The sequence below is a fragment of the Psittacula echo genome, assembly GCF_963264785.1.
Source record: "Psittacula echo genome assembly, chromosome: 5".
NCBI lineage: Eukaryota > Metazoa > Chordata > Aves > Psittaciformes > Psittacidae > Psittacula > Psittacula echo.
The window spans coordinates 37,239,100-37,262,011 of NC_137739.1; the positions used below are offsets into that span (position 1 = coordinate 37,239,100).

The 22,912-nt window shown below is 43.0% G+C and overlaps 1 protein-coding gene across 1 annotated transcript in view; it reads left to right on the forward strand.

Annotated features, from left to right (window-relative positions):
• The first annotated feature begins 8,211 nt into the window (after positions 1-8,211).
• MOB2 (MOB kinase activator 2) overlaps positions 8,212-22,912 on the forward strand; it is a 120,795-nt gene continuing 106,094 nt past the window's right edge. Inside the window, exon 1 of the mRNA XM_080618564.1 lies at positions 8,212-8,464. Within this exon, the coding sequence (XP_080474690.1) occupies positions 8,448-8,464 (17 nt within the window). The 5' untranslated portion in view covers positions 8,212-8,447. The remainder of the gene's footprint in view (positions 8,465-22,912) is intronic.

The window sequence follows — 22,912 nt, forward strand, 5'->3', positions numbered from 1 at the left end:
GATCCTCACAGATCTGAGGAAATCCGCTGGGCAAAGCTTTCTTAGCCCTTACCCTGCCCTCCTGGATTTCATGTGGTAGCACGTTTCCATGGGCAGGGGCCAGAATCTAGCTGACTCCTTGCACTTACTGCCCTTGCTGTCATCAGAGTCAGAGGAGAAACAGGACAGATCACCTTTCATTGCTAACACTGCAAAGTAGACATGGAATAAAGCTGACCTTTGTTTACAGCATTTGCTGGAGAAATTAACACTTCCTATACATAAAAAAATCAATTAAATGCTACTTACCAAATAATTATCCATTGGTTTGAATAGCCTGCATCAACAAGAGCCTCATGTGGCCACCCATGCACCCTAAATCCTCTCAAGCAGGTCCTGCAACCATGCAGGCCAAACCATCCCACCTCTCAATATTCCCGAATCCCTCCCAAAGCTTCCTTTTGCCTCCACAAAGACCACAGACCCATCTGCGCTCAGACAGGAAGCATGTCACCGGTTGGGAATAGCTTTCACATTAATCTCCCCCTCAACTCCATCTCCAGGAGCAGCTTTTATTGCCTGCTGTTCTTACAGCCATCAGATGGTGCCATTGAGTCTTCCTGGGATGCAAAGTCCTGAGGACAGCAGGCTGGCGCTAGGAATCATACCCTTATCTCACGGGCAGGGAATAGAGCTTTATTTAGAGCTTTATTGTCCAGTTCCAAATAACGCCAAAATAAAGAGTGGTTTTGTTTTTTTTTTTCTAGGATAGGCGTTGGAAAATTAAAGCAAACGTGGGGTTTCTGCTGTTTCCAAACACGTTAATGAGCATTTCTGTTGCTGTTTTTTCTGTGAGCTTTTCTTTGCATAAGTCTTGCAAGACTGGCTATTTTTTTTGCAGCTGGACTCCAGTGGAGAGCAAAATCAGGTGACAGCAGTATGGGAGCACTTCAGCTCTAATTTCTGCCCCCCAAAAGGTATTTTTCCTGCTGGAAATATTTAGAGAAGATGAACTGAGTTCATGCTGCAGGGCCAGAGATGAAAGAGAGCAGTAGCATTAGTGAAAGCTCTCTTTTCCCTCCATGATAGCAACGTGGGACTGACTTGCCTTCTTCAGACAGTTAAAGAGCAGGCAGTACGCTGCCCTATCCTTAAGGGTGACTGTCTCCCACCTCTCCCTGCCTCTTCCCCCTGGTTTTTAGCACAGAGTGCACTGTAAGGAGAAGAAGCTTATGCATCAAGGCATGCTGCTTGTGATGTGCTAATCACATTTGACATCTCCCCTCTAGATCTGGGGCCAGGACTTCTAGGGCTTTGGTATTAATAATTCTCTTTTGTGTTTTGGTTTTTTTTTTTCCCAATGACCAGATCCTGGTACAGGCAGCCCTGCTGTCCAGCTGAGGCCTCTACCTGGCATTGCAAATATGCATGAATAATAACTGATTAGCACTTTTCCTGGGTTGGTTTTCAGCTTTAATTGTGCAAGATGAAAGAGGAGAAAAATGCTAGCAACGTGAGGAAGGAGGGAGAGGAATGAAATAATTACAATTGCATTTAGCCAGTGATAAGAATGGCTGCTGAGCTAGACTGGGTGGTTTCCAAGCACAGTGGGAGCCAGCTTCAATTTCACAACATAGTATTTCCTGCACCCTTAAAATAAGTTCTCACTGCCCCCAGGGTGTCACAGGAGCTGAAGAGCAATGTGTGCCTCTTTCTTGTGCAGCCCCAGGCTGCTCCGTGCTTGGTTATCAGTCGGCAGCTGTCACACGTGTCGCCAAGGCACCGAGTCCCAGTCAAAAGGGCTGGAGCAGAAAGGAGGGGATGCTTTGCAGACCCAGGGCTGGGAAGGCAGCGGGCAGGGTAGAGCAAGCTGAGCTCTCCTCTGTGCCCGGTGAAGAGCAGCTTCCCCGAACCATTCCTAATTGCTCATGTGAGATGTATTTACAGAAGCGACTGTTTGTGCAGAGCACAGCAGACAAACAGACTCCTGTTCTGCCAGGCACCCTTTGTAATCGGTGGGGGCTGGGAACGCTTCAGTGCAACCATTGGAGACCTCATTTGTACTGCGGGTACCAACCCTGCGCGGGGCTGGATGGCGTCTGAGGGATGCTGAGCCTTGATCCCACTCCCGACCTCAGCAGCAGTGGGAGGCACAGAGCAGCTGGCCGGATCCAGCCCTCTGCTTGCTCTCACCCACGTTATGCGAGCAAGCCATGTGTTCTCATACAACTTGCTCCAAGCTGAGCCTGCAGGACCCACAGAGCAAACCCTTGGGTGTGATCTGGCACATGAGTCACCCCATCATCCCATGGCTTGCAAATCCAAAGCTGCTTCTATTTGGGCGTACAGCTGTGAGGGAAAATTCTGCCCTGCATGAGAAGTGCCTCATACATGCGAAGATGGGCTGCCCATCTCCTTGCTCTGAAGGAGACATGACAGAGGATCTGAGGTCACTTTGGGGGTCACATGGTTAATGGCTTTACGTGTAGCTTTACCAGAGGGAAAGACGTGCCAGGAAGTTGTTCTTTGCCTTTGCAAGTAATGTCAAGGACTAGTTAAAAGCATCTGAAGAACAGACTTACAGGCTCTTTTCTGCCTCCTGTTTTTTTTTCCAAGGTGGAGGCCTAGCAGGAGTTTTGCCATCTGGGAGAGAGATGCAGCATTAGGAAAATAATGCAAACGATTTCCGACACTGTCTCCATCTTCCTGCAAAACCAGTGGGGATGGGCAAGCCCTGGCTTCCAGTTATGTGCAACACCTTTTCCTTGCAGATAGTCTATGACTCAACCTCACAGAGTGGACATCCCTATCCAAACTTAAAAATGCATGTCCTGATTCTCACCATGTGCCCTTTTCTCCACCCTGACACAGGCAGTGGGTTAACATACACTTGGGCAAGAGCTTATCAGTAAGGAAAAGCAGCAGCAACAGGGCTGGTGTGTGTCTCCTACTTCCCCTTTCCAAGGGGCCATTCAAATTGGCTAGTGCTCATCACACGAAATGAGAGCATGGGTTTGGTTTCAGCCTATCCACAATGATGCAGCATCCCCAGCACTGGGACAAACGGAAACCCACATTCATCCAGCTTACAGAGCTCTCTGACACATACTTGTCAGCCCAGCATACTGACCCCACAAGTGGTCATAGGTGGTTTCCCAAGCTTCCCACCTGAAATTAAAACTCTCTTGGCTACTATTCAATTCACTTTAGCATAATTTTTGTATCCCCCACTTGGAAGCATAGAGAAAATCACCTAATTTGTAGCACTCCTAAGCACTGAAGATTTTTGAGCATTTACACATCTTCTCCCACAAGGCTTTTGGTGCAGAGGGATTTTCCAGCTGGAAGCTGAGGTGTGAGGCAGGCATCGCTCAGTAATACCTAATTAGTTGGTGAAAAAAATAAAACCCAGTCACCACCAGTCTCGTGCTTTAACATCCACTCATAAGTTGTTGTCTAAAAGAGGAAATGCCTAATACTTCTGTTCTTCTATGACTGGGGGAGAGAGACTGAACTTTGTTCAACATCCCTGGCAATGCAGACCCCCAAGGACAGAGCTTTCAGCCCTCCTCCCCAAAGCTTCAGCCCTCTCTCAGACATCTCAATACAAGTTGTATTTCCCAGCTAGTTCTGGAACCAAAATTCCATTTTTTTTTTGTTTCCCAGTCTGGTCCTCGGCAGGACTGATTGTCTTGCTGCAAGGCTATATCTAAAACGTCTTACTATTACTGGCAGCAATCAATATTTATAACCACTCACAGTGTTTATTTATAAAAAAATCAAATGTTCCAACCAAGAAGAGATGCTGTTATTAATATCCAGCATGATTAACAATCACATTCAGAGTTGCAGAGAGGCCCACGCAGTCAGACTCAGGCACTTTGCTTTTTCTAATGGCTCTGCAGGAATTTGAACTGTAATATGTTTCATGCACAGGGACAAAGGCGTTTTGTCTCAGGGAAGGAGTATGTGGATGATTATGACTTAAAGAGCCAGCGCCACATTCAGAACTCCACAAATGCACCATTTTGATCTCAAGCCCATGGGTCTGCCACGTCTTCCCAGTGAGGGCGTATCTTCCCCTGTTGCTGAAGACCCAGCAGTGGATTTGCAGCTTGCTAAAAAACGTTACACCCTCTATGTGTCAGGGCAGTCATCACCTGCTCCGCTTCTCTGCCACCCACTGGAAATACCTCAGTCAGGCAAATGGGTTCACATCTCTGCCTACTAAGGCTTCTCAGCTGCCCAGGGTAAGATGTTGCCTCAAATCAAGAGAAGGAAAACTCATACAGCCCTGAGCAATGCTTTCTTTTCTCCTTCGCCTGTTCCTTCAGCACTACAGCAGCCACTTAGGGAGAGAAGAGAGAACACCCAAAGCTGTTGTCAAGGTATCAGATATGAGGCTGCTCAGTCCCACATCAAATATTAGGTGGTGAGGGAGGGACAGGTGTTTCTGATGCAATAAGCCAGTAAGGGAGCAAAGTTCATTCCCACTCCTCAGCACTCTGTGTTGCAGTTTTTCCTGCTGTGGGAGGTAATGGCAATAAAATCAGAGGCAGTAAAGGACAAAGCTGAAGAGAGACAGGTACCTTGATTACTTCTTCATAGCCGTTTGCCCTCTGTAGCACTGCTTTATTACCAGATGCGCAAAGCAAGCTGACTGAAAAGTGAGTATGAAAATCAGCTATATATGACAGATGCTGTCTGCACTACAGTCAAACATCCTGTTTGGCACAAACCTGGTCATGACAAGCACAGGAGGGAAAAATAAGGAAAGAAACCTTCAAGCTTGCTACTCCAAGGCAGCTCTCAGCCAGTACTGAGCCAGTCTCAGGACTGCAGTGTCTCTCTTGAGGGGTTATGGGATCTAGCAGAGCCCTCTGATAGACTGGGACAGCACTCAGGTCCATGCTATCCTGTACCTTGGCTTTCATGCTGAGCTCTGCAGAGCTTTACATGACTGCCAAATTCTCATGCAAGAGGTTTGTCTGCCCTAACTCCTGTTGTCTGGTCTGTATGAGATCCCCCTCAGCCTCCCTTCAGTTCCCAAAAAGCTCTGGTGCTTCTGAGGAACACCTGGGAACAAAGCCACCCTATGCCTGAAGGCCAGGAGGAGCAGGGTGTGCACTTTTTTCAGGGTCCTCTTGTGCCAGTCAGGCCAGGGGATACAGGTGGTAGAACAAGGAGGAGAGGAGCAGGTGAATGCAGTTTTCCTTGCAATGCACCACAGGCCAAAAGCCTTACAGTCCAGATCCTGCAATCCCAGTGGGCGCATCACAGCCATTCTCAGACTGGCAATAACCATAGAATCACAGAATCATAGAAGGGTTTGGGTTGGAAAGGACCTTAAGATCATCTAGTTCCAACCCCCCTGCCATGGGCAGGGACACCTCACACTAAACCATGTCACTCAAGGCTCTGTCCAACCTGCACTTGAACACCGCCAGGGATGGAGCATTCACAGCTTCCCTGGGCAACCCATTCCAGTGCCTCACCACCATCACAGTAAAGAACTTCTTTGTTATATCCAATCTAAACTTCCCCTGTTTAAGTTTTAACCCGTTACCCCTTGTCCTGTCACTAAAGTCCCTGATGAATAGTCCATCCCCAGCATTCTTATCGCCCCCCTTCAGATACTGGAAAGCTGCTATGAGGTCTCCACGCAGCCTTCTCTTCTCCAGGCTGAACAGCCCCAACTTTCTCAGCCTGTCTTTATACGGGAGGTGCTCCAGTCCCCTGATCATTCTCCTGATCCTTCTCTTGTTCCAACAGTTCCATGTCCTTTTTATGTTGAGGACACCAGAACTGCACACAATACTCCAAGTGAAGCCCCACAAGAGCAGAGTAGAGGTGTATTTTAAATCCTGTTAGACACAAGTAAGATGTGGGATAGTAATCTAGGGAAGAGTCTGTGCAAAACCCTCCAACGTCAAGCATTATAAACCTCCACAATCCCCTGTGCTTCTTACCACATCTGTATGCCGAGGACTGTTTCTTGTTAAGCACCTTATATTCATGTCCTACAAGGTCTGCAGGTCTGTGGCCCTGAACAAGGAGCACCCTTTCTTTATGTGTGTGCATAGGGCTTAGCACAAAAGAGCCCCACAGCCTGCCAGGCTTGCTATTGTCAAAAAAAAAATGGCTGTTATGCATTTTTTAGAGGGTTTAGAAATAACCACTGGAGCCTCTTGGATTGGCACATCCTTTGCTCTTTTGAGTTGCTCATAGAGAGACCTGATGGAACAGGGATGAATGTGAAATGCCTGGTCTGCCAGAAGGACCTCTGGGGTTTCCAGTGGCTGAGGGGAGAAGGAAAAAAAGCAGTAGATGCAGTGCCAATTCGACAACGGAAAAAAACTATAAAATAACCACCTTAGGTGAGATACAGATAAATGCCTTCTGCCATTGGAAGGTCTGATACGAAAGATTAATGAAATAGACGGTCGTTGTCTTTCTTTTGCACCAGTAGTTCTCCTAGTGCTAGTTGTCATACATTTTCCTTAATGCAATCAGGAGGAAAACAGCTAATCTGACATGACAAACTCATTGTATCAGAAGTCATCTCTGCTTTAAAACGTGTGTCATATGACTAAACACCCTACTCCTGGTACAATGCCTCCCACAGTAAAATTGGATGGAGTTCATCCTCAAATGCCCTGCTACAAACACTTCTAACAAAGGCCAACAAGAAAACATAATTCAAATGAGGGACATCTGTTCTCAAATGTTTGCAGATAATGACTGGATCAAGTGTGTGCATAAAGGATAATTATTTTCTGCAGATGGTTTGATCTGGTACTTTAAACATTGCAAAAAATCCTTGTTCCAGCCACTCAGTAAAGTATGTGGGTTTTGCTGCAAGAGACATCTTTCCTACCCCATGCTACATTTTCTAAACACAAAAATGACTAAAACTATAAACAATTAAAAGATGAAATGTAGGTGTTGTACTTGAACACAGATCACACACATTTTCAAGTTCTGTTCTTCTTATGTTTCTTATATTACACTGCCGGATACCCAATTAATCCTCAGCGTGAAATTTTGTTAGAGGAGAATGGCCAAATAAAGCAGTTACGTGTTGTGCAAAGGGATCCCCAGCAAATTTCAGAGTGAAGGTCTTCTCAAAGATGACGGTGCAATATGTTTTTTAATACAAAACAATTTTACCACCTTTGCTCTAGACAGAGGGATACAAAACAACCATGACCAAGACACATTCTTGTTAAACCAACCTCATGACACTCCCTTGCAGTGCATCACTAGCCCCAGGATGATGCTACTTGGTTGGAACTCTCATTGGAGTCAGTTTGATGGCTGGGGACCAACTCTTCCAGTATGAGTGGGGCCATGGGTGGGTGTCTGTGGCATGAGGGGCTCTGGGGACCCCCACACCTATAGCACCACGGGGCTGGGAGGGTCCTTTGTGCCTCCAGCACATCGGGGGGATCCAGAGGCTCCAACAGCCTCTGAAAGACGCCATTCAGAAAGCTGGTGACTGCAGGGTGTCCAATGAAGTAACTGTCACTTTCCCTTAACACAAATGGCTTTTAATTAATACGTATGCCTGGAGCATGAAATCACCCCCAGAAGATCTGCCTCTGTAAACATCTCCACCTAAGCAGTGCTGCTGATCCAGGGGGTGAAATCAGTGGACATCCGTTTCACACAGCCCTTGGAAAAGCTGCACCTCAATGATTTGCATGGAAAGGATTTCTCCTCTTTAAAATTTGGGATCATTTACACTTTAAAGAGGTGTGGTGTCAGACTGTCTGTGGGTGTGGGCAGGTACTTCCTGCTGGTTTTGTGGAGCTTATTATTTTTGCAATTAGAGGAACTAAGAAAGGAGAGGTTTTGAGTCTAAGAGGAGACTCTAGAGCACAAGGTGCATCAGCAGCAGGAAGGACGAGGCAGGTGGAGGAGGCAGCCAGCCTGTGTCGCACCTCCAAGGCTCTGGGGCTCTCTCAGGATGCCAAAAGGGATGAGAACAGTGGTCTCCACACGGGAATGGCTTGGGTCAGTGCCTGGCAGCCATGTGGAAGCTCCAAGCTTTCCTCACCCTCTCGATGCCTCAGCCCTGAGGAAGTCCCTTGAGAAGCTCCGCACCCCTCAGCCCCGGGTCCCTCTGGCAGTCAGAGCGTTCACGGCCGCTCCCGGACTACATTTCCCAGCATGCTCCGGGAGGCAGTGGGAGGCGGGGCAAGGAGGGTGCCGCTTCCGGGTTGGCGGCTGGCGGCCGCCAGCACCGTGTGTTTACTTCCGGCCGCCCCAGTGCGCGAGTGTCAGGCTGAGGAGGGGACCTGGCAGCAGCCCCGCCTGCAGCGCGCCGCGCAGCCGGAGCCGGGCAGCCCGGCAGTGAGTGAGCGGCCCGGAGCCCGGCCCCTGCGCCCGCGGCGGTGAACCCATGAGCGGACGGTGAGCGGCGAGTCGGCGGCCGCGGGAGCTTCCCGGCGCGGCGGGACCTAGCCATGGACTGGCTCATGGGGTGAGTGGGGCCCCCTCTTCCGCGGGGGACATTGCACCCGCCGGAGCGGCCCCGGCCTGGGCTAGCTTCCCTGCTCTCGGGCAGCCCGGGGCCGTGGGGCGAGCCGGTGGGGGAGCGCGGGGCTCCCGCGGAGCGGGGAGGCGCCGGCCGGCTGTCGGGAGCGGGACGCCCCGCGGGCGGCGCAAATGACTAATCAGTTCTTGCGGTGGAGGTGACAGAAGGCGGCGGAGTGTGCGGGGACAGCGCCCGGGGAGGCGGCTGGAGCCGAGCTGTGCTGGGTGCAGCCGGCCGCGCCTGCGGGAAGCAAGAGGTGCGGAGGAGCCCGCGCCTCGTCCCAAGCGGTCGCCCTCTGAAAAAGTAACTTTCGTCCTTTTTTTCGAGGGGTTAAGGAGGACAAGCGTTGCAGGTGCTTCCCACCAGTACCGTCTGGGAATAATCCCTCTGCGACAGAACATCACTTTAAACCGAAAGGCTTGCCAAGGTTTAAATGGCTTTCTGTGGAGAGGAGGAAGAGGCCTCGGCAGAGATTAAAGCCAAATCAGAGGCACGCCAGGGGGCTTGGATAGCCTGGGATTAATAGTGCTAATTATGTGGAGGCAGAAGGTAGCAAGCGCTTTGCTGCTGATTTTAGGTCTGAAAACCTCAGTGCAGGAGAGGGAAATGCAGTTGATGGGAGTGACCTCATGTGCTACCAGTATCCCGAGCAAGATAACTCGGTTCCTTCTTGCATGAATTGTGCTGGCGACCTGCGCTCAGGTGAACTGTGAATAATTATGCTTCAAAATCGCATGAGCAGTGGGTTTATGCTTCAGCAAAACTCGTATAGCAGCGATAACTTGCTGCCCTTCTTTACAGTAGTTTAGTTTGGTTCCTGAATAGGATCTTTGCCATCTGAGTTGCCTCCTAGGATAAAAAATAAACTTTTAGCATCTGAGTTGCCTCCTAGGATAAAAAATAAACTATTTTGTTGCAGATGCTAGATGTGGTGTATTAGAAAGGTCACTTGTGTTTGTTGCCTTTTGTCTGCAGCTGAACTGTTTGCTGCTGAAAATATGGCATTTGTTACTTATCTTCAAACTAGATGTGGCCAACACTTGAGCTGTTGTTAATACCAGTTATGTTTTACTGGAAGTTTGACTCCTCACTGTGATGGAGTGAATGCTCAGTATCTGGTGGCTGTGTTTTCCTCCAGCAAGCTGAGCAGTAGAAATGCAGTATTTGTGGCATGTGAAGGGGTCTGTGTGCCATGTACTGCAACACTTGTGCCTTGTAAGTCAAAGGGCTGCACTCTATTATTACTTGATCTTAACGAAAATATAAATGACGAGCTTGTTTTGGTAGGTTTCATGATGGCCACAAGGCACAGGTGGTCTGCTTTATTTACTTTGTAAAAGTAAAAGCTGATATGTCAGAAAGTGCCACTGTAATTACAAAAGTTGCGACTCATGCAAGATGTTTGTCTGACTCAAAATGCCTCATGTACACAGTTGTACTTATTTTGTGTGAATTATGTTGTAAAGCGGAAAAGAATCAAGGTATAGTTTAGTCAAACTCTCAGTATGTTAATGTGCCGATTTTCTCATGAAAAATATTTTGTCCTTTTTGAAGTTGCTATGAAAAAAATTGGCATTTGCTCTGTACTTTTTTACCTGGGATGGGTGGAATGGTCCATGTGGAAAAAAGACTTGCCTGTTTTCCCCATTGTAGTGGGAATGGATCCTGAGTCACTTGTGTGTTACTCACTTGTTCTCAGCTATTTCCTGATATATTTCTCGCCTGACCAAACCCAGTATTGTCCCACTGATGCTCTTAATGTTTTCTCCTTTAAAACTTTGCTAGTTACATTTGTGTGAACTTGGTGAGGGTTATGGCAGGAAGGGAGAGCACTGATATTTTAAATGGAGAAGGAGTAGAAGGCCTGAGAGACCCTTTCTTAGGTCCCTAACTCAGTATGGCTGTTGTTGGCAACTGTGTGTCTAAATGAAAATGTCCTTCTTGCTGTTTGAGAAAGAAACTAAGGCCATTAGTCTGCTAGGGCAGAAGTTTGGGTAATGTCGCTTGCTCGGCCTTGTGAAAACTTCAGCTGTTTGGATCTCTTGTATGAGAAGGGAAGGGCTGCAGAAAAGCCTGCTGAAACAGCAGGAAAACGGGTCACTTGCAGTAACCCATCAGGTTGTGTTGATCTCAGTGACTCTGCAGAGCAAACTGTATTGATCTGCTTCTTGGTGTTGTCACTCTCTCCTGAGTAAGTGTCACTGCTAATACTGTGATCTTTCTTATTCCCACTCCTTTGGTAATGTGCTGGTTTGCAGTTCCAGCTTTCCATGTACTTTCTGTACCTTTCTTGTATGTGTCATGTTCGTTCTTAATGTTTTCCTGTGAGAAACACTCTCTGTGTTTTAGTTTCATATTACTGAGAAATTAACCTTCAAGTGCGTATTAAATTAGGCAGCAGTAACAGTTACTTCTGTTCTAGATTTCTACCCTTCAAACTAGTGTCGTGTTTATCCAATAGATGATTTATCACGAGATCTGCTTTATTCCTTGCTGGTCCTACCCTTCAATTGTGGTTTCTTGGAAAGTGGGGGAAGGGTAAGTTCTAATCGCACCACAGCAGGGCAGCAGCTCAAGTGTCTCTGATCGCCTCAGAGTGGTTAATATACAGAAAATCGAAGCTGAAGCTCATAAACAATAATAAATTTATTATGGATTAACAAATGGTTATAGGCTTATGTGGTCGCACAGCAAAACTTCTCTGGGTGCAGCCTTCTGTTCAGCCAAGTGCTTCAAAGTCCAGACAAGTCCTAGGGGAGAAAGCTGAAGGAAAAGAGGAAAAAAAAAAAAAGAAAGAAAGGAGCTGCTGACATATTACAGTGTGCAGTTTAGCACCAGAATAAACCTGAAGCCTTTTCTGTGGTCAGTTAGTCAGTTAAACCCTTCTACTGAACGTAGCCTTAATACAGATATTGGTGAAAGACTATGGTTTCTGCAGTGCATGCTTGCCATTAAAAAAACCAACCAAACAAAAACCCCAACAAAACAACAAAAAAACCACTGAACCCAAACTATTCTGAGCTTTTTTTTGTTGTGCGTAGAATATATTTTCAGTGCAGTTTTGATTAGAGATCAGTGTTGCTTAATTGCTTTGCTCACCAACATCTAATGGAGATCTATATTATCCTCTCTGGAAGAGATTCTAAGCTTTTGTGTTACAAATAGTATTGATCTGCTTTTGAAGTTCAAAGTAGCAACAAAGACGGGGATTGTTCCTTCAGTTATGAAACTTGCTTTTTAATCTGTTTTAAAATTCATCATTAAAAAGGAGTAAAACATATTAGTGGTACTAGTAAACTTGACACAGTGTCAGTTACTTTTAATCTTCGGCTGTGATGTCTGACGCAGCAATACATTTTTTTCACAATAGAAGAGGACTGTGAACTGTAGCCTTTTTTGTGAACTGTTATGTAAAAAGGTAAGAGAGAAACCAAGTATTATTACTAATAATTACCTGTTAACCACAAAACATTATTTGAGACTACATCTGTACCATAGTAGTATTTTAGCGGGTTAATAGACTGTGCTGATTGAAACTAAGGTAACTGGAACAGTTTAACAGAGTTGTGATGACAAAGCAACTCAGTAGACGCATCTTAAACTGGGGAAAAAAACCCCACAACCATACCTCTACAGAAATGAGCTGGAGAGCTTTGTATAGGCTACTTGAAAAGCCTTCAGCATGCAGACCAGACCAGAGGGTCTTAGGAAATAGGTGGGGAGGGGGAAAGATCTTCCATTTTTTCATTGTTTCGATAAGCTAATGGCATTCCCTCTCGACTGCTACTTGAATGCCTCTGAGCACAAGAAAAACCCTGCATCCTCAAGAAGTGAAATGGTACCTCTAAAATCTTGAGTGAAGAGGTGATCCTGCCCCTCCGCTCTGCTCTTTTGAGACCTCACTTGGAGTCCTGTGTACACTTCTGGTGTCCTCAACATACGAAGGACATGGAGCTGTTGGAGCAAGTCTAGAGGAGGGCCACGAGGATGATCAGGGGACCAGATACCTTGCATATGAAGACAGGCTGGGAAAGTTGGGGCTGTTCAGCCTGGAGAAGAGAAGTTGTAGCAGCCTTCCAGTATCTGAAGGGGGGCTATAAGGATGCTCGGGAGGGACACTTCATCAGGGACTGTAGTGATAAGACAAGGGGTAATGGGTTAAAGCTAAAACAGGAGAAGTTCAGGTTAATTGTAAGGAAAGAAGTTCTTTACTGTGATGGTGGTGAGGCACTGGAACGGATTGCCTGAGGAAGTTGTGAATGCTCCATCCCTGGCAGTGTTCAAGGGCAAGTTGGAGAAAGCCTTGGATGACATGGTTTAGTGTGACTAGACTCTTTTTCTTTTTTTTTTTTCTTTTTTTTTTCTTTTTCCGTGAGGGAAGACTGCTTGTTAACACCTTAGATACAAAACTTCTGTTGTGTAATAAAACTTTTTTTCTTGTGGAAAGCAAGATGTCTAGGTCTTGTGCAGGGATTTTTGATAGTAAGAAATAAGTTGTGGTAGCATGCTAACTTTATACAAGTATTATCTTTCTGCCTTTCTGCAGATTCACAGCTCCTTCTCCCAGAGAGTGTAAGTGGAGTAAAAGAGAAGGGGCTGCCTGCAGTAGGGATTCCTCCTGTCTTTAGTTATTAAGTTGTAGGTCTTGCTTGCCACACTGTCGTATCATCCACTGCTCAGTCATATCATATGTTGGCCTGGTGACTTGGAAAGGAGGGCCTAAAAATGATTGAAGGTTATCCTTTTCTCATATCCCACATCTTCAGCTTCAAGGACAGTTAGAAAAGCAGTGGCCTAGAAAAATCAGGAAAACATAGATGGCAGAAGCAGCAAAGTCCTGATCAGAACATTTGTGCCAGAAGATGGAACAAACAGGTTTGGTCTACTCAGGTGTTCTGCAAGATAGAGCAAAGGGCTACAGCTGTAATCTGAAGAATGTCTAACCCAATATAACAGCCTTCTCACTTGCAAATTTTATTTTTAATGTCAATTAATGCATTGTAAGTACCACGTATATACAATGCCTTGCGTAGTTGTCATCTGACCAGGACAGGTAGCTGGACAGTATGATTCATTAAGACAGCACCGTAACTGTGCAAATTCAGTCTTTCCTAGTATATGCTATACTGAGGATTTTTAACGAGTGGTGCAAGAGAAATACTCAAGGACTGCACACTGCTAGGTTTGGCTAGTACAGAAGGCCTGTGAGTCATGCATTTGTTTTATTTACTTATAAATGTCATTTCTAAATGACATTTACAAATTTTATTACTTAAAATAAAGCTAGCAGGTTTTCCACTTGTTTTGGATGTTGGATTTTGCCACATTATCCTAGCATGATTTTGGAAAAAGTAAAATGTCCTGCTGATTGTTGTAGTCCATTCTGCATTTATGGAAGTTTCTAAGAAATATCTTCATAAGGCCTTAAGACACTGTCCAGTTAAAGAAACACCATGGAGAAATATGAGTAATATTGTTATGCAGAGAAGTTCTAGTCTTGAACTGGAACAGCTAAGGACTAGATGTGAAAAAAACCACACAAGTGTTCTAGTTCTGAGTCAGTAAAAATCCAATATACTATTTTTTTCAGTTGTTAGACTAAATCTTGGTTGCTTTTGAACAGGATGCATTATCATAAAATCATAGAACATCTCAAATTAGAAGGGACCCATAGGGACCATCAAGGCCATTAATTGTAAGGAGTGCATCATGTAGTGGGAGCAGTTGGAAATCATGCGGCATACTTAGCTGTCAGGTTGGCTGGTGTGTAATACAGTTGAACCACGAAGAGCACTGTTGTCTTTGCCTAGCAGGCCTTTATGTAAAAAGGTAGCTAATGATTTTTATTCTAGGTACAGTTTGAAACTTCCTAATTATAGCAAATATTTCTATAAATAGGAAGAAAAGAAGAGCATTAGAAGTTTGTCAGCTCCTGTAACCGTAAGGAATGTTTTCCCGTGTTCCATTTAGTCATCTTAAATGAAGAAAGTCTCCTGCCTTTATAAGGCAGTCTTCCCCCTAGAAACTCTGCTGCAGTTTCTCACCTTTCACACCTCACATGGTGTGTATATTCTGTTTTTTAATTGATCTGACAACAGTTGTTTCCTTTGCATTACATTCCCTGTACATTCTTGGCTTCACAGGCTCTTTTCCCTACTTTGTGAAAGCTGAAAACAACCAGTAAACCAGACATGTCCAGTCTCACTGAGCAGGAAATATTCATGTGTTCCTTATTTACTTCTATTTATAGGTGTAACATTACCTATGGGGTCCCAGTTTATTCTCTACAGATAAATCTAGGTCTGTGAGCCACTTGCACTCAGTTTGCTGCTTACTTAGGAGTCTTCTGTATTATTTCATACACTTTTCATACATGAGCACTGTACCTCTGCTAAACCTGAAGTTAGCTGTGAAAAAAACTAGTGTAACATATTCTGCAGGTGAAAGAATATCTCCATTAAATATTAACTTGTAATATTCATTAGTATAGTAGTGGAAAGGTGCTGATAGTTTGAAACATGAGTTTCCAGGGCTATCATAGTTTTAGAAAAGGAGTTGGGACTGGATGAGAGCAATATAAACTTTTGGGGCATGTTGTTCCCTCATGTCTCTCTGGTTCTGAAAGTGTTCAGTTGTATTACTGGGATTGTCACTGTTAAGGCTTTTCTGCTGTAGTGCAAAACAAATCACAAAAAATTGCCAAAAAATTGCAGGGCCTTGCTCCTTAAAGTCTCCTGGTAAAGTTAATTATTGATTTCTTGGAGACAAGGCCAAATAAATCTTGCATTTTGAAACCTGTGTTACTTTAGCAAACCACAGTATTTGTATCTGTTAGGCAGTTACTTTTGTTTGGTCAGTACAATGCATGTGAATATTGGCTTGTTGTTATGGGCACATTCCTTTTTCAACAGAGATTTTATTGCAGGACAAGAAGCGTAGATCAATCTTGAGGTCCCTAGAGTAAAACAAACTATTACTTTCATTAGAAGGAGATGAGCATTCTAAGAATCTAAAGAAATTCCTTCCTTGCATCTCTCTGCATGTTACCCTCTTCTTTGTGCTAGCATCAGTATTCAGGAAGGTTGATAGGTTAAGATGCTCATCTGACTGAAAACTAACCTTTTTTTCCTTTCCTAAGGTTAGTTTTCAGCTAAATGAGTTCCTGCAGCCTGTTTGTGTAGCTACATGAATAATGTTAATAGTGCTGTGGAGCTGGTGAGAATGTAAAGCTTAGGGAACACTCTTTTTGGTGGCAGCAAGGACTTAAATCAATTGAATGTATTCATGTACTAATGTGATTATTTGTGGTAATTACTCTGCAAATAATTAACAATTTTTTGATGATGCATCCTCCTGCCTGAATTGTTTGGAAGAACTGCAGAATGTCTGAAAACAGGAGATGCTATGATAAGGCTGGTATCTTGGAGCAGGTAATGGCCTCAGAGCACTGGCACAGTTGCAGTCCTACTGTGTTACATTCAGTTTATGTCTAAACTATAAATATACTCATAGTGAACTGGATATTTATGAATAACTCAGAATTTATAATTTGCTCGAAATCATGTTTCATCTACCTGAGGAAAGTGCTGGCTCCATCACGATGTGAATGTGAAGAAGGTAGGCGGTATTTTGGGTGCCTGACTGAACTCCGCAATCTCATTCAGGAGAGTTTTTGGGAAGCTTGGTTCACGCGTGGTGGCCTACATAGCTTTACCATATTTCACTGGCAGTTTCCATCTGTTACATCTACTGGATGTGGGCCCAGAGCAAGTATACTTGAAAGAGTAAAATTAATAAGAGACTGCAAATTTTAGATAGCTGTGTATACAAGTTTGGACTTGGTGTTGTTGGATCTGCATAATCTGCAATCGTTGCTGACCTATTAAACAACTTTAATGTGGGTTTCTGCTAGTGGAATACTACTGAAGAAAAATTGTGCATAATTTTTAACCCATGTTTAGCCTTCTACAATCAGTGCTAAGGTTATGAAACTTGCTAGGTTAAGTTTTTTAATGCCTGCCTTGGCAATTTTGCCACTCATATTATTCTGCGATTAAAAAAAAAAAAAAAAAAAAAAAAAAGACTTGGTCCTTCACTGTATGGAGCTTTATAATGGATAAAAAATACTATTTTTGCAATTGTGTTGTTTATAATATCACTGGTGACTGTTGTATCTTAAGAACTCTTGCTTCATGACCTTGTTCAGCACTTCAAACAATTGCACTCTAGGAGCTTCCCTGCTCTTGAGACTGTGCAGTAATTTAAAATAATCTAATTTTGCAGTTAGAATGATGAGTATAACTGTAAATGGCTGAACAGAAGTATTACACTTTTATCATTTGAAGGGGGAATAATGGTAGCTTTGTGTGTTTAGTTTTATTTTGACAGCCAAGAGAAACTGGTCAGGGTGCAAGTTCTTCATACAATCCTCAAAGCTGTTTCTAACTGTGGAAAAAGACCATTGAACACACACATTCAAAACCAAAACAAAACAACCCCAAAACAAACCTGCAACCAAACAACAACAGAAAAGCAAACCAAACAAACAACTCTCCCACCCTCCCCAAAAAACCATTGCAGAACAACCAGAAAAAACTCCCAGAATTTAGATACAGTTGTCAAGGCCCTGAAGAATGTAAGAAACTAAACTGGAATCAAGTCAGGAATGACTGTCTTAGATTAAATTCCTTCTTACTCTGAACATTCAGAGAGTAAATCCAGTAAGCTAGAATGTAAGCATGCAGAAAACTGTTATTTTTAAATGGTCCACATCTCGTAACTCAAGCTCTTCAGAATACAGCTGCAGGCTTTTTTTTTTTTTTTTTTTTTCCCCCTCCTTTTTCTCCCCTGTTGAGGTTGGAAAGGTGTTCACTGGATACATTTATCAGTGTTCAGTGGCTGGATCCCTGCTGACCCTTCTCTACACTGAAATGTGTTAATAGTTGGGACTTTCACCTGAGAAGTCTCCTAGTATTTATACATAAAGCACAGAATTTGTGTGAAGCGGGTTGCATAGAGGTGACCTTGAGACTTTAACCGCTTCATTTACAACCTTAATGTGCGTTCAGCCTAGAATTTCCTAATTTGAGAACTTTATTTTGTATGATTCATCATAAAACAGCAGGGAGTGTTCAGGAAAGGCTTTGTTCCTTACAGTGTACCTTAACTGGTTATGCAAAACTGGGTAGAGATGTGTTTTTTACACCAAGGTTTTTTGTGTAAACCTTGTGTTTACACCAGATTTTTTTACTTTGTGGACGGGCTCAGGTTACAGAGTTAACTCTGTGGTTTCAAGTTTGGGTCAGGTGTGATAAATGATAGCTTTCTTTTCAGTCAGTCTTCTCTGATGATATCCAGGTGGTGCTGGAACTCCAGTCTGTAGCCTTCACAATTGTCATGTCTAACAAAGTGTTAGTGTGTGACTGCTTTCCATCAGATACAAAAAGAGCCAAATTTTTAGTGACGTCTAATAACTTCTATTAGACCGACGGATATACTTGGAGAAGAAAGCAAAAGCTTCTGGGCATACTTGTGTCTCTTGTTTGTATTAATAGACTGTCTTGAACAAAACCATGTTAGTACTACGACTCCATGTCAACTGGATAAATCTCACCTGCTGATTTAGCAGGGGGCTGGTACCTTTTAAAGTTAGAGCTCACCAGCCTACATTCAAAAAGCCACAGGCACTGGTCATGTCATTTAAGGTTATCTGAATCTCTGCTAGGAAAGGGATGAGGTTAGAAATGAGAGTATTTGCTTGTTCCTGTCTAGGCTATCCAAATCCCCAGATGTACCTAGTTCCCTTCAGTGTCATCTTATTTTGTTCTGTGAGCCAGTCTTTCTTCTTTAATCTGTAGTTTCTGGCTGGGCTGTGTGTGCTAACCTACAGTTCTGACATATTTACACCTCTTGCCTGTGTCTCCTTTTTATTGTAACCAGCTAGTGCCATTTTTTTGAATTAGGTAAGTTTTGAATTTGGACAAGAAATAGCAAAGGGAATACTTCAGCCTAATGTCTATAGATTTTGTTTTGTTTGTTTGCTTTTTCAACTCTAGTCTTAATCTTGTAAGGTAGAGAGTCTTCTGGATGCCGCTCTGCTGCTTGATTTTTCAGGCATTAAGGAGTACTCTGTCTTCTGCACGGTATTCCTCAATGAGCATCTAGCAGCAATTCTTCTTATTTGGTCCTTCCTTTACTTGATTATTGTGGTGCTGTTGGTTATGAGCAATTTTTGAAGGCTAACCTGAATTTTTTTATTTCGGATGTGTTTGGTAGTGTTTCTTATTAGGCATATGATAGGCTTTTACCTTATGGTCTGGCACAGCACAGCTTTTAGCTTTGCGTTATGGGTGCTATTCAGAATGCTGAATATGGCGATTTGTATTCTTACAACCCCAGTGTCTGTATTGAGGTTGTCTCTTCTTGCCCCACCTTTCTCAATATGAAGGTACTGGCCTGAGTCACTTGAGCCTGTTGAGGCTTGAGCTGGTGGAGTAAAGTGCTATGAAAACTCATCTGTGAAAGGGGAGATTCTGTGTTAATGCTTTTAATGCACAGCTAGGAATTTAGCTGCAAGTTTATAGCCAATGGGGTTGGCTCACTTTTCAAAGTGTAGCCTCCTGTTTTCACACAGTACTATAAGGTATATAGTATAGAATCACAGAATCATAGAAGGGTTTGGGTTGGAAAGGACCTTAAGATCATCTAGTTCCAACCCCCCTGCCATGGGAAGTGTTTCTAAGTGTTTTCCAGGCTTGTTTCAGGCAGGATGTACCAGTCATCCACTGAAATGTAGGCAGCTGTTGCTATATGTGGTATAACTTTTCAGGTCAGCAAAATATTATTTGCATGTTCACTGACTTGCATTTTCTTGTTCTTGTTAATAGAATCAATGCTTTTGTTTAAATCAAGTTCGTCTTTGTTTTAGGTAGAGTGAAAACTTCCGAGGTTGACTGGTTGGGAATACTTGAAATCAGTCATCTTTTTAATGAAAAAATATTTTCTGCTGTTCATAAAACACATGCAATGTAATTATCCAGGACTTTGCAGGACAAAATCACTTGCTGGTTGTCTCCCCCTCCCCTCCCCCCCCCCCTTTTTTTTTTTCCAGTAGAAATGTATGGAGTACTTTTTCTAAGTGAATAAAATAAGCAATACTCTTGCTTGGTAGATCCATTAAATTGCCATGTTCAAGCATTTTATTCTGAAACATGGGCTCTTCTTTTTTTTTGTTTTCTAAAATTTCTTGAGAAGGAAGTAAAAGACGGACTCATTTCAACACATTGGTTCTACTTGTTTAGGGTGTGTTTGCTATCTGCAAACACAGAATTTCTGAGCAAAGCCAAAAATGTAAGATGAAAGGGTGTTAAATATTTCTGTGGGCATCATGAATTAAGCTGACGTGGAGATTCCTCAATTTCTGAATGACAACTTCCATCAAGGTTTTAATATGTTTTAACAGATACAATTCAGATCCACTCTTTTACCTTAATTTTACTTGCTGTGTAGAAAAGTGTTCTTGCAATGGCAAAACAGTAAAAAATTTTTGGGGCAGGTGGAGAGAGCAAACCTGAGAGTGCATGAGAGAGGCCACCAGGCTGATGGTTCCTGGTGTTTTGAACAGCCATTGCTGTTTGAGTCAGCAGACAGAATTTGAGCAAAGGAATCAAATACAGGAATAAGGATGGTGCTTATATGTGTAATAAGATTTTACTAGCACGTACACCATAATTTCCTGTCTGGATATAATAAGGGAACAACTATGTTGCGTTATTACTAAAGCCTTGATATTTTTATAAAACAGCACACAGTAGTATCTTAGCACAGCAGTAGCATTGCTGTTTATAATTGAACTGTAGCTGTCAAAACAAATGCCAAAGAACTTGAATCTGGGAAATTCCAGTACATGCTTGACCTAAAGGAGTAATTTACTGTTCATCCAGATAAATGTCTGTGGCATAGTTTATCACATGCACATTTTGCAAATAGATATCTGCAACATGTTACCCACGTATCACAGTATGCCTTGTTGCTGTCTCTTATGACTTTTCAGTTGCCTGTGGCTGCAAACATTATTGTTGCACTATAATCCCTAGGCCAATAGTCTCGTCTCATGGTTTGCTTGTGGTATTTTCTTCTACTTGTGGACTTAGCACACTTTTTCTTATAATAGATGTGGATGTGGTTTGATTTGGTCTGTGACTTCGCAGACAAAGGTTCTAGTCATTGTTATGCCCAAAATCAGTGTGTACAGTTTGATGATATCAGTTCAGACCAAATGATACTACTGCTCAGTCTTGAGGGCTAAGATGGAGAAACATTGATGTCTCCTGAATGATGTGAGATTTGAACTTGAGGGCACCTAACTACCAGATCAATGCACCCTTCATGGATTACGAAGTACTCCAGTGGGAAAGAACATTTACTTTCTGGAGGGCTTGATTTAGTAGTGTGATGGAAAATGAAATGTGATTGGGCTGAGATGTGAAACTTCGAGCAAAATTGCATCCTCTACCATTTCATTTGAAACCTGCATTCATTTGAAAACTGCACCATGTATACTGCTCTTATTATGTCAGTCAAATACTCCGGAAGTCAAACTAGACATCTGTTAAATGAGCTATGAAAAAGTACATGAGGCTTAGGGGAGGTCAAAGGCTGTTGTATCGGGGGAGCCAGACTGCACATGCAAACCTAATCTACCCAGAGCGTTTTGTCCCTAGGAAAGTGAAATGCACAGGTGTACTTTTCCCCTTTTCCTTTTAATTCTGTGATCTGCTATCCTAAATGTTATACTTTGGAAAAATAGCACAAAAAGCTTTACTAGCTGGATGGAAGGAGATTTAATTTCACCTGTTTGGTATTGCTGACCAAACAATGAAGTAGTTCTTGTGTGTATTACCTAAAATAAGAGGGATAATGCATCCTAGCTTCAGTATGTTTTGGATGAAAATGCCACATCATTCTAAAAGGATGTTGCCAAGATGAAGTTTCTTGGAGTCTAAGCAAAATTGTCTCTGCCCTTATCCTTTTGTTAGTATATATGCAAGTGCATGGACTTTTTACATGGAGTAATAGAAGGCAGAACCAAACAGCTGTGGGAACAACTATTCCAAATTGGACCCATGTTCCCACTGAAAGTAATGATGTGGCTGCTCACAGGAACTGTCCTCGTGGCTTGTTTCCCTAAGATCCCTGGAGATGAGTGATGTGGGTGGAGTGCACAGGACATGAAGTAAAAATATTGTGAGATAAACCTCTCAAAAAATGAGTTTAATCTCTCAAGGAAGACTGTGGTCATCGTATAGCCGTGGGCTACTCATTAACCCAGGGTTCCTAAAACAAATATTGTTCTAGAGTGACAGCCACCTATTAACTTGAAACTGTTAATTACTTCTAAATCTCATTTTGGATTTGCTTCTTTGCACCATTTTTTCAGTTTAGTAGTAAAATGCCAACGTGAGTATCACAGCAGGCACTGACTCAGACCTCCAAAGAATGACTTCTTCAATATGTTCGTTACAAAATCAAATCCATAAGAACTTCAGATTAACTGAGTTTCAATAAATACTTGTTCTGCTTCATCATGTGAAAAAGCAACAGCAACTTCAAAAATGGGAGGAGAATAAGGCAAAAGTGGGTTTAAAGACAACTGACTTGCCAGCATGCTTTTAGAATAAAGAACAATGTTGGCATCTTGCGTAGCAGTAGAAGGCTAGAATACATACGAGAATTTTTGTGTACAACTCATAGTTGAGCTATGTGGTTTAAGTTGTATGATTCACTAAGGTGTAAATAATTCAGTTCTGTAAAAATTAACCATGTTAGCAAGAATACTAGCTATAGTAGGGTAATACAGATTTTCAGTTCATGCATAAAAGCTGACCAGTCAGAGCCAGGAAGAAATTTCTCCTGGGATATGGTGTTGGGCAATTAGCTGCATTTCCAGAGATCTGTGGAGTCTTCTGAATCACTTCAGGGTTGGTCATTGTCAGAAAAGGAATATTAGGCTTCGTAGGCTGTTGTTTTGCATGATGTCCTGTGATACAAAGGTAGATATCCAGACCACATTTACATAACAGGATGGTAAAGCTTAATCTTTTCTTCTGTTCACAGATACCTCCCCTTTCAATGTACAGGAAGTTGAAATGCTTCATAAAAATCTGATTGTTATAGAGGGACAAAAATATATCTCCCTTCTAAAATAACTTTTGTAACATTAATTTCCAGTATCTGTTTCTTCTTGCAAAAGTACTAACTGTATTAGTTGGTGATTTGACTGTAAGTTTGGAAAACTTTAAGAAGTACTACTGGAATGCTTTTTCTTCTGTTTTTTAAGTCAGGGCTATTTGTGCATTTGCACTTCCATGATGTGTCTTACAGAAGGTTAAGAAA